Source organism: Phyllostomus hastatus, unplaced genomic scaffold (genome assembly GCF_019186645.2).
Source record: "Phyllostomus hastatus isolate PE091 unplaced genomic scaffold, TTU_PhHast_1.1 phas_contig_1, whole genome shotgun sequence".
NCBI lineage: Eukaryota > Metazoa > Chordata > Mammalia > Chiroptera > Phyllostomidae > Phyllostomus > Phyllostomus hastatus.
The window spans coordinates 45,948,686-45,964,259 of NW_025333498.1; the positions used below are offsets into that span (position 1 = coordinate 45,948,686).

General features: G+C 33.0%; 1 protein-coding gene across 1 annotated transcript in view; it reads left to right on the plus strand.

Annotated features, from left to right (window-relative positions):
* Positions 1 to 15,574, plus strand: part of LRP1B (LDL receptor related protein 1B) — a 1,811,620-nt gene that overhangs the window by 862,696 nt on the left and 933,350 nt on the right. The window contains exon 7 of the mRNA XM_045853515.1: positions 12,218 to 12,380. Coding sequence (XP_045709471.1) covers positions 12,218 to 12,380 — 163 coding nt within the window. The remainder of the gene's footprint in view (positions 1 to 12,217; positions 12,381 to 15,574) is intronic.

Here is a 15,574-nt window from a genome sequence, read left to right on the forward strand (position 1 = left end):
ATGAAAGAAAGAAAGACTCTAGAGAATCAGGAGCAGTAAGACTATTAGAAGTCAAGGTGTGGCAATTTTAATGCAAAAGTGCATGTGGTGGATTGTATTTTATCCCCAGTACAGCATTTTGTCAGTACATTCTTCTGATCTTTGCTTTATTATTCCTCCTTATTCATTCGGACTCACCAGTTGTTATTATTCTCCCACATTGTTGAATAGGACTGTAGTTCCCAGCACTATTGTTACTTACCTTGTGTACTCATTCCTGCAATTGTTATCTGCCTAATTGTGCTTTTATAAAATTACTCACCCACATTAAATAATATAGATCTTTCTTATATACATCTTTCCTGGGTAGAGAATTTGAGTTCACTTGTAAACTCAAAGAAATTAATGCAGCTGACTAGTGAGCAAAGGAGCTGGGACTTCAGATGACTCTGATTTAGAGTTGAGAGCAGATATTTCAGTAGGGAGATTCTTGAGAAAGTTTTATTGTGAATAGAACACCAGTATTGATTAGAAATTATGAACTTATCACTTATCATGGAGTAAATACAATTCTAAGTTTTAGGAATGTAGCAGTGAATTAGACGTACAGAATTCCTGCTCATATGAACTTTATATTCTAGTGTGGGGACACTGGGAGCTAATAAATATGTAGTAAATTTTAATCAGTTATGAATAATACACAAATGAAATGAATATTGTTATTGATTATTGGGGATGAGTTGCTGCATGTGGATTTTTGGTTGTTAGTTTGGTGGGATTTTTTTTTTTAATATTGACTGGTTAAGAAAGGCTTTTCTGAGAAAATGACATTTGAATGAATACCTGACTGAAGTAAGAGTACAAGCTATGCATATTTAAATATTATTTTGTCTTGAAGATCAAGTACAAATGCCCTAAAGTATGAGTTTTCTTTGTAGGTTGATGGGAAAAAATAAGGAGGTGCTTGTGAATAGAGTAGAATGAGTGAGGAAAATAAGGAGGTTTGGAAGAGTTGTGAGCCATGTTAAAGACTGAATTTTATGCTAAGTGTGGTGGGAAATTATTGGGGATTTTAAGAAGAGGAGTGAGTGATATTTTAGAAAATTAGAATATAGACAGGATTTTACGGTAAAACCTGTTGTTTATTAAAACTATGTGGAAAAAACAATAACACAAATGAAAGCTGGAAGGCTGCTGCACCTCATTTTCTGGTTCACATACATGGCAAAACCTTAAAAAAAGGAATTCTCCATAAAGTTTTGACTTAAAATGGAGCTAAAGTTCAGCAAATTTAGATATTTATAAAAATGCTGGTGAAGTACATTGAAAGCATTCATGCAGGAGAATAAATACCTAGAGTCTCTCAGTCAAGATTTCCTTCACTGGTAATTAACTGTAACATTACAACAAATACTCTAGGTGCTCTGTGAAGATTTTCAGTGGGTTTAGAAGGGGAGCAGACAGATGAGTTAAGAACCTATTGCAGCCATCAGGGGAGAGAAGGTATTGTCCTGACCAAGGTGAGTAATAGCAGACATAGAAAGAACTATATAGTTTCTGGTGAAGGTTATAAGATTTTCTGATAGACTTAATAGGGGGTGAAGTGGGGAGAAATAAGAAAGGAATGAAGAATGAATCCATTTGAGTTATGGGTCAAATAAGAATGTAAAAGTTTGCCTAATAAAAAAAGAGATATTTTTGTACAAACTGTATTTACTGTAGAGAGAATAACCCTGTCATCTTCTCTAGATGCATCCATTAGAGGAAATTAGATTAGTTTGTTGCTTGTGTTAGAGAAGGGATTAAGGAATAGTGGAACCATGCAGTGGCAGTAGGTTCAAAAGGGGTGAGATCTGGGGAGGGAGTTGGGGATGGCTGGGGTTGGGGGGGGAGTTGAGGGGAGTAGATGCAGACAACTGTACTTGAAAAACAATATTTTTTTTTAAAAAGCTCACCATTTCATGTTCCTCCTAACAAAAAGTATAGGAATATTTGCTATTCATATGAATATCTGATATTGGCTTACTATCCTATGTCAGAAGCACCTTCCTTGTCTTTTTTCTTAAATACATATGCAAATTGTAAGTAGAGCTTTGTGACTGCCTGAATAAAGAACCGACCTTGATACTCATTTTGACTATGCTTTATGTGCTTAAGAAATAGTACTGGTGCCTAGGAACAGGCACTCTTTCAGTAGTTAAAGGAGAAGGGAGGGCACTGTACTGTGCCATTAGTTGCTTTCCTTAACAAGGATGTTCCTACCCACACCACACCCATGCTGAACTACTATAATACCATTTTAATTATTATGCCAAGCAGTCCTGACCATTGAGGCCCATTTGTTTGGGTTTTGTCCTGCAAAGCAAAGGGTCACCAGTCTGATGATACTTGGGCAGGGCATGTGCCTAGGTTGCAGGTTTAGTCAGGGGCATATGAGAGTCAACTAATTAATGTTTCTCTTTCACATCTATGTTTTTCCCTCTTTTCCTTCCTCCCTTCCCCTCTGTCAAAAATAATAATAATTATTATTACTCTTATTATTCTACCAAGCCAATAGAGCCTTTGTTTATTCAGTTTATTTAGGGATAACATTTAGTTTTACAAAGTATAAAGTAGTATATGCTCCTTAATAAAGATTACGAAAACATATATTAAAAAAATTACATTGTCTTATCACTGAGTATTTTAAAATATTCTAACAAAGAAATGTGGATAAAACCTAAATGTTAAGTTTCCACTTAAAATAAGAGATGTATCTTTAGAAAAACAAAAGAGTTTCTTTATAACCTTAGCATTTTTAAATTTTATTTTTGCTTGATGTTCTCTAAAGCATTCTTCTTTAGTGAAAGCAGCATTTCATCTTGAAGGACAATATTTGAGTGTAAATAAAAATGTTAGCCTAAAATATTTGTAATATACAATAATATTTGTGTGGTTGGAAACTATATTTGGAATGTTTCTGACTTTCTGTGACGTCTTCAAAATTCCTATCATTCTTGAATTCTTCATTTAAGCTAGAACATACCTCAAATGTATTCCTTCAAATATAATTATATATTAATGTTGACAAAAGAGATATGGTAAATATATGTCACACAAACTTGCTATTGTTCTGGTAGTCTTTGAAGCCATCATATCTCTTGTAGAATTGCAGGATCTTCCTAACTGGTCACCTGCTTTCAGACTCATCCCTTTTTATTTACATGGCAGTCTCAATGATCTTTTTGAAATGATGAACAGATGCCTTACTTCCTTGCTTGGAATTGATCCCAGGGATTTTCTGTTAAACATTGCAGACTGATCAAAATTATTTTTTTATTGTTTTTGTTTGTGTGTGTGTTTGCTTGTTTGCTTTAAGTCCACTGTAAATACAGTAAAGAAATGTCTTTCATTGCATTAAGAACAAAAAGAGAGGAAACAAAACGTGCACTAATTTTGGAGAATAAAAAGTAGATGATTAAATGATAAATAAATTAGTTTTAATATATTTTTCTTTGCTAAGTGCAAATGGAATACTAAGATAAAGAAGCCCAGAAAAGCTAAAATACAGATACTCTGGACACATTTGAAGGTGGAGATGTAGAGTTGGGCTAGTAATAATATTATCTTACAACCTGTCTTTAGAATATCTTGGCTACCAGATTTCTTACCCTGGCCCCATATCCATGAACAATTTATCCTCTACTTGGGAAGAAAGTGGGATGTTTGATTTTCAAAGCAACCAAATGATAAACATCTTGATTGATAAAAGAAAGCCAAAAGACTGTAGTTGTGGAGCAAGCCAAGTACAGATTGCAAAATGGGAATGGCAGGAGATAGGAAGATGTCAAAAGAGAAATAATGAATAGATTATTGTGGTTTTTGTTTCCATTTAGGGATAAGTTTTAGAGTTCTTTTATAGAAATATGCAATAATGAATTATATGACAAAGAAAAAAGGAGAAAAATAGAATCAACGACATTGTTTAAGAAAGGAAGTATAATGATAATAAAATACTTTCTGTCAATAAAAATCATATAATCATAATTACAAAAACATTGAATGTTAATTTAACTAACAATTAAGATTATGGGAAAATGAGGGGAGAGAGAGTATGAAATTACAAGTTCTGTGCTGAACAAGTCCAGCCATTGTTAATATAATGAGAATGGTTTGGGCAACATCAGCGTAACATGCCAGCCAAGGAGAGTGGACTGGAATACGCATATGTGAACAATGATGACTTTGCCGCACTAGTCAGTGGGCACATAAATGCCTTTGAGTGAGCATGAGTGCTGTGTGGTTGACCCATTCAAAATGACTGAGCAAATAGAGCAACTAGCATACATCCAATTTTGTGTTAAGCTTGAACATTTCCCTGTGGAAACTATTGGGATGATTCAGATGGCCACAGCTATTGACAATTGGTGATTGGCAGCTTCAGCTCGACAACATGCCTGTTCATGAATCATGTCTTATGCAGAGTTTTTTTGCAAAACATCAAATCACTCAGGTGTCTCAGAAACCCTACAGCCCAGATATGGTACCCTGCAACTTCTGGGCTTCTCCCAGAACTAAAATTACCTTTGAAAAGGGAAGATATTTCAGACCATCAATGAGATTCAGGAAAATACACAACAGGGCAGCAATAGCAACTGTGTGAGGTTTCAAGGTGCCTACTTGGAAAATAACTAAGGTGTCATTATCCTATGTACAATGTTTCTTGTATCTTCTTCAATAAATATCTTTATTTCCATATTACATAGCTGGATACCTTCTGGACAGAGCTGATATATATGTATATATACAGGGATACTATGAATAAAATCAGAATCTTGTATATTAGAAAGTTCAATAAAGTATATATAAATCTTAAAAGCTTTAAAATTGTAATAGAAACATGTAACATAGAATTGTGGAAGTAGAAATAATTGCAGTAGCTGAAAACAGTTGGAAGAGAGGAAAGAGAGGTGGACACTTTGTTTTCACTGTAAGCCTCTGGTTAAGATATAAGTTTAAATATGACCTCCAACAACATCTACCTTTAAAAGCCACAAAGGTTTGAAGAAATCCAAACTAATATTTAAAAATGTTTGTGCACCTGTGTTCATTGCACATTATTTACAGTAGCAAGAGTATGGAAGCAACCTAAATATCTATCAATAGGCAGATGGATAAAGATGATGTGGTATATATGTACCATGAAATATCACTTAACCATACAAAAAAAAATAAGATCTGCTCTGGTCAGATGGATCAGTTGGTTGAGCATTGTCTCATACACTAAGAGGTTATGTATTCAATTCCTGGTCATGGCACATACCTAGGTTATAGTTTCAATCCCTAGTTGGGTGCATATGGGAGGGAGCTAATCAATGTTTCTCTCTTATATAGATCTCTCTCTCTTCTTCCTTTCTCTCATTTCCTTTCTCTCTAAAAAATGTATAAACATATCCTCAGGTAAAGATTATATATGTTATATAAATATATAAACATATATTTATATAAATATGTATAAAGTTATATTTTATATACATATGAATTTATAACATATCCTCAGGTGAACATTTATACACATATACATGAAATATTACTACTTGCACCAACATGGATCATGGATGGAGTTAGAGGGCATTATACAAAGTGAAGTAAATCAAGGAGAGAAAGACAAATACCATATGATTTTGCTTACATGTGAAATTTTTTAAAAAATTGACTGATTGAAAGAAGGTGAAGAGATTAACCAAAAAATATATATGAAGGACCTACAGACATGAGCATGGGGGGTGGGCTAAGTGGAGGGGGGCAAAGGGGGTAAAAGGGGGACAGTTGTAATAATGTAAATAATAAAACACAATAGAAACAGACTCATAGATAACAGAGAACAAATTAATGGTAATGAGATAGGAGGGGTGTTATGGAATGGGTGAAAAGATGAAAGGGATTAAGAAGTAAAAATTGCAAGTCATGGGGATGTAAATAGTCATAGAGATGTAAAGTACAGCATAATGAAGTTTGGTCAGTAATGTTGTAAAACTATGTGTGGTGTCAAATGGACACTCAACTTATTGTCGTGATCACTCTGTAAAGTATATAAGTGTTTAATCAATTGCTATATATCTGAAACTAATATAATATTGTATTTCAACCGCAATTGAAAAAAATAAAAAATAATATTCAACCTGTAAAAAACAGAAAAAAAACCTATAGGGATTTGACTATATTTTTTTGTATAAAAAATTACCCCCAAAACTTACTGACTTAAAAATAGTAAACACATATCTCTTATATATTCTGTGGGTCAAGCATAAAGGAGTTGCTTAGCAAGATGGTTATCATAGGATTTCTAATGAGATTGTAATCAAGACATTAGCCAGGACTGCAGGCATCCAGCATCAGATTCTCTAGGGCTGGAAAACTGGCTTTCAAGATCATTCTTGTGACTGTTGGGGATAGACTTTTCTCTGTTCGTTGCTACATGAGCCTCTATACAGGGTAGCTTGAGTATCTTCAGAGCATAGTAGCAGATTTCCACCACAGTGAGTGATCCTAAGAGAGAGAAAGAGAGCAAAATGGGAAGCTAAAATGCCTTTGATGATTTATCCTTGGAAATCACATTCGTCATTTCTACCACAATCTATTTAAAATGAGATAATCACAAAGAACAGCCCACATTCAAGGGAAAAGGAAACTCTGCCTCTTGAAAGGAATACCAAAATATTGGAGGAATACTTCAAAATTATCACAGCTACTAAGTGTCTATCTTATTGTGAATTAACATATTTTATCCAGTTCTCTAGTACATAAATATGATAAGCAGTCATAATACCATAAACTGAAGGGCAGTCACTTAATTCTCTCTGGGAGGCAGCTAATGTTTGTAGATTACCTACCGCATATCATTGTACTGGGTTCTTAAAGTTTGTGGTCTGATATAAGCATCCTACTACTTTTTAAACTGAATTTTGTATTTATTCTATGAATAATGGCTTTTATGGCTATTAGTAACTTTTTCAAGAACATCCTTTTAAATAGAGCTTATTCTGAACTAAATGGTGTATAGTGTTTGCTCTGCTTTGGTGTAATCACACTAATGGCATTTGATCCAGGTTGGCTGCAGATGGGTTTTGTTTGATACAAACAAATGCTTTAAAATTTAAAAAAATTAGTTTACCATATGTAAACAATAGAAGACTTCAAAGGAAATCTGGAAATCCATGTCTTGGTAGTCTTCAAAACAAAGAAGCATTTCAATATGAAAACCATCAGCTGAGTTCGAGCCTGCCTTGTTGGAAGTGCATGTATTCTTTCAGGTCATCATCTAGGTTTGTCATAGCCCCCATGAACAAGTTTTAGCCTATTTACATTATTTTCTAACCCTTGTATTCATTTAAATGTGTTATCTCTGGTTGGTTGGAGATTATACAGCTAATAATTAAAGAAGAAATCAAGTACTACAATTAGTTAATGTATAATTTACAAAAGGTTAAAAACATTACATAAAATTATGTAGTGAACATTTTTTAACAAGTCATTTAGCTCATTAGTGAAAGAATCTGCAGGATGATAAAGTTGATCCAAAGGTGTACAAAAGAAACAGGTATTTACAATAAATAAAAGAAAAATATGCTAATTTGAGATTGCAAAGTTAGATTTAATGCTAGCTAATGTCTTACTGGACAATAAACTAGGGTTATTTTACTACCTGATTGAAGTTGTTTTCATCTGTATTGGACAAATGTTATTTGAAGTTTATCAATATACAAATTGGTACCTAAATTCACAGAGACTGAGACCTAATGAAAACTGTTAAATTGTAAGTTAAACAAAAGTATATCCCTCAGGAGAATTAACTAATCCTAGAAGAGGCTGGTTAGACAATGGTCCAGTGTGGCATTAAAAGGACATGTGACTTTCCTTTTATATTTTTTCTTAGCAAGATTTTGACATTTATCTTCAATAATTTATGGAATGGACTGCTTTAAAAAAAACTTGAGGAGGTATATTTTTGAAAATTTTGGTAGATCTGTCATAGCAAAATATCACAAACTGAGTGCTCACACAACAGATACCCATTTTCTCACAGTTCTGAAGACTAGAGCCCAAGTCAAGTTGCCAGCAGGACTAGGCTTCTCTGAGGCCTCTCTCCGTGGTTTGTAGATTGCCCTTCCTCTGGGTTCAGGAATCCCTGGTCTCTTTCTGTATGTCTTAATCTCCTCTTTTTATAAGGAACAGTCAGATTGGATCAGGGCCTATCCTAATGGCCTTATTTTAACTTAATTATCTTTTAAAAGACTTTTTTTTAATGCAGTCACATTCAGATGTTCCTAGGGTTAGGGCTTCAACATATGAATTCTGGAGAAAACAATTGAGTCCATAGCACTGTGTATACAGATATTTTAGTAAATTAAAAAAAAAAAATGTTTAAGTTTTACATTCCCCAATTCTGGTAATTAGTTATTTGCTTTAAGACAAGATGAAAAATTTGCTGTAACATTTTATTTAATTTATTCAATTATAAATTATCATAAATATTTGTCTTCTTTTGTTTTTATTGTTTTTAATTTTCCAATAAATTTATAAATTAATTTCTACTGGGTACAACTTTAAATTTTTAAACTTAAAAAATATTGAGTTTTAGAAAGTGTTAATAGTTACTTATATTTATATAACACTTTCCCAGTTTCAAAATGGTTTTAATAGTTTTATTATTTAACATTTTACCAATATTAATATTTAGATTATTTTGTAGATATGAGCAGAAAAGTAGCATTTGCTTTCAGCAATTAAGAAATTCTGAGTGACCATTAAGACAATTCAAGTGAACAGTAAGAATGAAATCTGAATGACTTTTGGTTGAAAAAATGAATAAAAGGTAACTAAAGAACATAATAACAAGAACATATTTAAACTAGTAACTGAAGTAATAAAGGTCTTTCTTTACTGGTGACAATGACTTCTTTTGCCATGTTGAGAGGAATTTCAAACAACACATGCATAGAGAAGTTTAAGCACTTATTGATTTTTATTGGTGTTAAGGAAAATAATACACCCTCAGGGATGGAACATAGAGGACTGGCTGTGCTCTAGCAGCAACTGCACCGAAACTTCTGTTGATCCTCCATATGATTTTATCGTTCTCGGTAATGATCAAGAAGCCATTCAAACCATCTAACCCAACTTCCTGATTCTTCTTGAGCTTGAGTTGGGTCCTCCCCTTGACCAATTCCTCTTTGGAACCTCTTGAGGTTTGGGTTCTCTGCTCAATCCATTACCTTTCAAGTTTTTCCCAGGTTAGGCTCTTCTCCTGTATGGCTTTTATGGCACATGTCCAAAGTAAAAACATTTCCCACATGCCATTCTGACTTCTATTGCTCATGTTCAAAAGTTCCTTTATGTCATCTGCTTTCCAAACAACACAGGAGTTTTTCCTCCTATTCCCTCCTATAATCTGGTATCAGGCTAGCAGCACCCCTGGGGAGATTTTCTGTCTGCTCTGAAGATTAAATCTCCTCGGCAGCATTTCCCTAGGGTGTGTGAATGAGTCTGTAAATACAATGGCTTCCCAGTAGGCTTAATAGAATGCTGTCCTAATATCTGAATCAGCTTCCTAGTTTATTAAGTTTAATATCTCACTCCCTTTGTACCCTCCCTTATTAATAACTATTTAACTACCTATGCTAAATTACTCCTAAAAAATTAGTAATATATTTTTAATGTAATATATAATGATTACAGTTATCTTCAGCGATTTCCAATGAACTTTGTTATATATCAGAAAATGAAAATGAAACACTGAATCTGTTGCCTAGAAAAAATTCACCTATCTCCTAAAATGTTGAAATCTTGTTAGCTAAATCTATTTGTCTATCTATCTGTCTATCTATCTAACCTCTCAGTTTGCTTACTTGAACTCTTTGTCTAATTGCCTTAATTCTCCAATCTTAATAAAAAAATTCATTGAAATCAGAAATGTCAAATATACAAAACAAAACAAAACAAAAAAACCCAAACCAATCCCCACATTACTAAGTATTTGGCTAATTATCAAGTAATTAATGAGACCTGCTCCTTCAAACTTGGATGATTGTTAACAATACCTATTCTTTCAGAAGTAGAGAATCTTTCTCCAATTATACTAAGTTGAAAGAAGGTATGAATTTGTCAAAAAGATCTTTTGTCTGAAGTTACAATTGAATAAACTAAACCAACTGCAAGCCTAGCATGAAAGATGGGTCATTGAATATACTCTAGCACACTATATGAATCCAAGGTTTTACAGTGATATTTGGCACAATGGGTTCTGTGCTCTACCTGATATAAGAATACAAAAAGAATGAAAACCAAAACAAAGCATACATTTACAGATTTCTGGAGACAGAAATAGTTCAGATTTTTAAGAATTTTGGCTGCTGAACTAGCCGAAAAAATGTTGCATGTGGTCTGTGGAACATTTAAATTCATATACTCCCATAAGGACTGTGTAATTTTGGAATGAAACTAATCAATAACTTGAAGATGTGTATCCAGTGAAGGTGATATCCACTTTCTACTTGTGTATGTAAGGCATGATAGATATTTTCATAAAGTTGCTGCTTTCTTTATTTTGCTTTGACAATATACCATTATAAATGATGATGGCACATGCATCTATATGAATGTTTCTCTTGAGAGAATATCATTCACTGAAACAGCATGTTACTGAAGAATTATTTTGAACTATTGAATTGGAAGATTGTTTTAGTTCAGACTGCAAAAAAAATATCTTTGCCCTGACTTGTGTGGCTCAGTTGGTTGGAGTGTCATCCTATGGATGAAAAGGTCACAGGTTCAATTCCAGTTCAGGGCACATACCCTGGTGTCAGGTTTGATCCCCTGCCAGGGCATGCATGTATAAGAAGGCAACCAGTCGATGTTTCTGTCTGTCTGTCTCTCTCTCTCTCTCACCCTCCCTCCCTTTCTCTCTCTACCTTCCTCTCTCACTAAAAGCAATGAAAAAATACCCACGCCCTCTGGTGAAGATTAAAAAAAAAGAAACTCTTTTTAGTAAATGAATCATAGATCCATAGTGAGTCCATACAAGGAGGTATCAAAGTATAATTTTCATACATAAAAATATGACTGCCATACAATTTAGAATGAATGAAAACCAGAAATTTAATAAAAAGAAACAAAACTAGAAATTTATTTATTTGTGGCATTATTGAAGTAACCAACTTAAATTTTCTGCTTGAAGCACATTAGTGGAATTGGATATTTATAGGTATTTTAAAGAAAAAGAATATTTAAATAGGATTTTTAGATTAGATGAAAATTTTAATGGTTTGAATAATAAAACTACAACCTTTGAGATTATCTTTTCTACCAGAAAAAAATATCTAGTTAGCATGAAATTTCACAATCTGTTCAAAAAGAAAATATTCAAGTCAAATATATATTCTTCTAGAGTTGTACTATCTACAGCAGTCAACATTTTTTAAATTTTAAATTTGAATTAATTTAAATGAAATACAATGAAGATTCATCTACATTTTAAATGCTCACTAGATACATCTGGCCAGTGGCTACACTCTTGAATAGGACAAATATATAATATTTCTGTCATTGTAGAAAGTACTATTGAACATTACTCTTCCAGAGAACTAATTAATCTTTCAGCAGGTCTATTTTACACCACCTACATATGTCATTGAAAGAACATTTGATCCCTCCTTTTGTTTTATTTTGAAGTTTTGGATACACTTTGTAAACAAAGAATCTTCCAGATCTCCTTTTCCATCTTCTCCACCTTTTCTTTTTTAACAGAAGAAAATCTAAAAACAAGGATTTACTTTAAGTTCACAATACATTTTTACTCTTCTTACTACTGAAGAGGTTACCTATGCCATTGATCCAGCTATGATAATTGGATTGAGTGAACTATTTTGGGCAAATGCAACAACTAGTAGAAATGTTTTATTGTAATTACCTATATTTTTGGATATATAAACTCTTTATCCATTTGTGTTTATGTCATCCTCAATCCTTAGATGGCAAAAAGAATGCTCCCAAGAAACAGTCATTTTTTTTTTGTAGAATATTTAAGTTACTTCTTTTGCATAGCAAGAAACTGCCTTTTTAGGTTTCTTTTTTAATCATAAAACTATCTATAGTTCTGAAATGTTCTCTGTGATGATTTGGGCAGACTTATGTACTCTTTGGCTTATGATACTAGACTTGTAACTATAATTCAATGATTTTGTGTGTGTGTGTTTTTCAGATGTGCAACACATGGCAATTGACTGGCTTACCAGAAATCTCTACTTTGTGGACCATGTCAGTGACCGGATCTTTGTATGTAATTACAATGGGTCTGTATGTGTCACTCTGATTGACCTGGAGCTTCATAATCCTAAGGCAATAGCAGTGGATCCAATAGCAGGGTAAGACATTCTTGTTTTTAGTGTTAGATCTGAAATTTTCATTAAACCTGACAAACAGGTTTGTGGAATATAAGACTACAGGCTCAATTTTTAAATGTGGATTTTAACAACTGCATTAAAGGAAGAAAAAGGTGTATAATTTACCAGGCAGATGCTGAGACACACTAATTCCTTAACACATCAATATCTCAAGCCTATCCTAATGCACAAACAGCCTCCCAGCTCCCAAGGCTTGCTTTGGAGTCACAAGAGAAGAGCCCCAACTTGTTTTTTATTAAAAAGAGGAGACTTTAGGTCTACTTAGCAGTAGAACTTAAAGGTAAGAAACTTCACAAAAGCTTCTTGAGAGCTGTACTGTTAACAGAACTAACATCTAACACAATATTTAGTATTTATAAAAGGGGTATCATACATGCTCAAGAGTACTACCATAACATTGAGATCGCCTAGTTAGTTGATAGTAAATATTTTTTCTCTAACTACTGGTACATAAACACTAGTTTGTTATAGAGTTACTGAATTCTTCATCAGAATTTATCTTCCTTTTTTTTTGACTTTCAAATTTTACAAGCCACTTTATTGCTTAAAAAGAAATCTTGAGTATCTTTTAGCTAAAGTCTCCTTAATGTTTTCCAATATTTCACAATTTATCAAAATTAGTCATAAATATTTAAATTTCTTCAATTTATTTCATATGATTAGAAAGTCAGTATGTGAGTTTTTTTTTAATTTTACAAACACTACTATTAGAGGAAGAGAGACAAAAACATAGAGTCCTATCAATTCAATTCTGTCATCAGTCTTCCTTAGTCAAGTATACTGTCCAATTAATGACATACTATACAACTGTAGTGGGAGGATCTGCTGGTTTTTCAGATGTAAGTTGTAAGAAAGACTTGAAAACTGAAATTTTACCCTTGTTGTTGTTTTAATCATCCCCAGGCAGTTCAGGCAGAAATGTTTGATGGAACATATCCTAAACTGTCATAAGCCTCAGTTCAATAAATGAGAAAATATTTACTGAAGAAACAGCTGTTATCCATATGTGGACTTTTGTCACTCTTTACTTAAAGTCTGATGGAATATTAAGATGCATCATCACAATGGTTCTGATTTTGACAAGAACAGCTTGCACATAAGAACTTCGCTAGGAAGGCTGTGTAATATAATCTTGAATGTAGCTCTATTTGTATTTGCAGCAGATGGTTTCTTGACTAAATCTGACTGCAGTGATGCTTCAAAAGCCATTAGTAAAAGAAGTTGTATTTAAACTGATTTGTTTGGGTTGTTGGATATGGGTAGTAAGAAAAATTGGAAATTTACAAATGTGCTAATAACATTTTTTTTTGGTATTTTGTGTAGAAATATATTTGCTTGCATGCTTTTCCCTGCATGCATTAAAAAAATTTCAAATTAGCCTTTACACAGCCTTGTCTGTCAAAAATGTTGAAAGGTGAAGCTACTGTATTTCTCCCTTCATTCTGCCTCTATTATCCTACCCTATTCTTAAAAGCTAAGACCCAGAGAACCTTTTCAAATAAAACTGTCAATCTGTTTAGATGATAAATAATTAAATATATGTGTATATATATATATATATATTTATGAATGCCATCTCTCCTTCTGTATAGCAATATATTTTATATTCTCAACCTTCCTATTTCTCCCTATCATTACATGAAAGAACCATATTTTGTCATTTTTGTCAAAGATATGGGGGAAAATACACATTGTTTGTGTTTGTTCTATGCTGGATTCCTTCTAGCCTAGGAACTGTTTAAATGTAATTTTGTCATGTATCATTTATCATAATAAGTTCTTTGAAAATTTTTGTTTGAGTTTGCTCTCTCTCTTTCACACAATTTTTCAATGAGTCATAGAAATCAGAGAAGAAAAAGGCAAGCTCTTTTATAAATATTATCCTGCCTGCAATAGAGCACTTTCAGATATATTTTATTTTTCTTTTAATACCAGAAATTTGGCTGGGATTAATGTGATACTGTCTAGGAAGGGAACAGCAGTTTATTTTTTCTTTAACTTTTAATGTGGGACCTGCTCAAGAATAATTTAAATAGTTGAGGCGAGGATAATGCTGCATGACCCACTAAAGGGGAAATGTACCACCTAGCTTTTCTCCTACCATTTCCTAATTGTATTGGGTGCTATATCTTTGGCTTTTTTTAGTTATAACTTCAGTTGGAAAATATCAGAATGTATTACAAGTGGACCTGTCTCTTAGAGCTTAAGAGCTTGACCTTAATAACTATGGCAATAGAAGATTTACTTTACCTCCTCAAAGGCTGCATTGAAAAAATACCTCTTACTTGGCTATACTTTTCACTTCATTTTCTCAACCTCCTATTCCATTTTTATCTAAGGACTGTTATAGTGTTATTACTATTATCTCTATGATATTTTTTAAATTGTTATTCATTGGTTGAATATAGATTACTAATTTTCTCTAGATTCAACACAATTTTCCATTTGCAGGCTGGCACACAATCCACTGAGTCACACCAACCAGGGCTTCTCACCACAGCTTGATCTAGGCTCTAATCCAAGTCTGGCAGGAAGGGATTTTTAATAAACTCTTGTTTTTTAAGATATTTACATTGACTTGTTAATTCAGGCTGTTTTCCCGGAGACGCTTTTTCAGATTTTTCTTTTTATTTTCAAATTTTAGCAATATATTTTCCAATTGTTCCTTGAAGAAATTTCTTTAAAATATTATACAGTCATTAGGCTTAAAAGATAGTATAGAGATCATGGTCCAATCAACATCAAAAATACCTTTTCTGGCAGTGGCTGTTCAGAATCTGCTGGTTTAATGATTAAGACCTTGATGCTGAAGTCACTATCACTAAGATAAAATTCTTGTTCCACCATCTACTAGCTGTGTAATGTCAGATGCCTATTTTATCTGTTTTCTCATTTTTAAAAACAGTGAATAATGTTAATTCTACCCTAGCACTTTCTGAGTTGTAGAATATGAGTTCTCTTTAACATATTCCCTCAAAAATAACTACTAATGTGTCCAACATTTTTAATATCATTATGTGTACTATGAGACTTCCTAAAATTATTTAATTTATATAGACTAAATCTAATCTATAAGAAAATACTGAGAAAGAGGAGGAGACATGAGAAAAAAAATGGTATAGGCTGGCAATAAATCTGAGGTTTATATAGAAGGT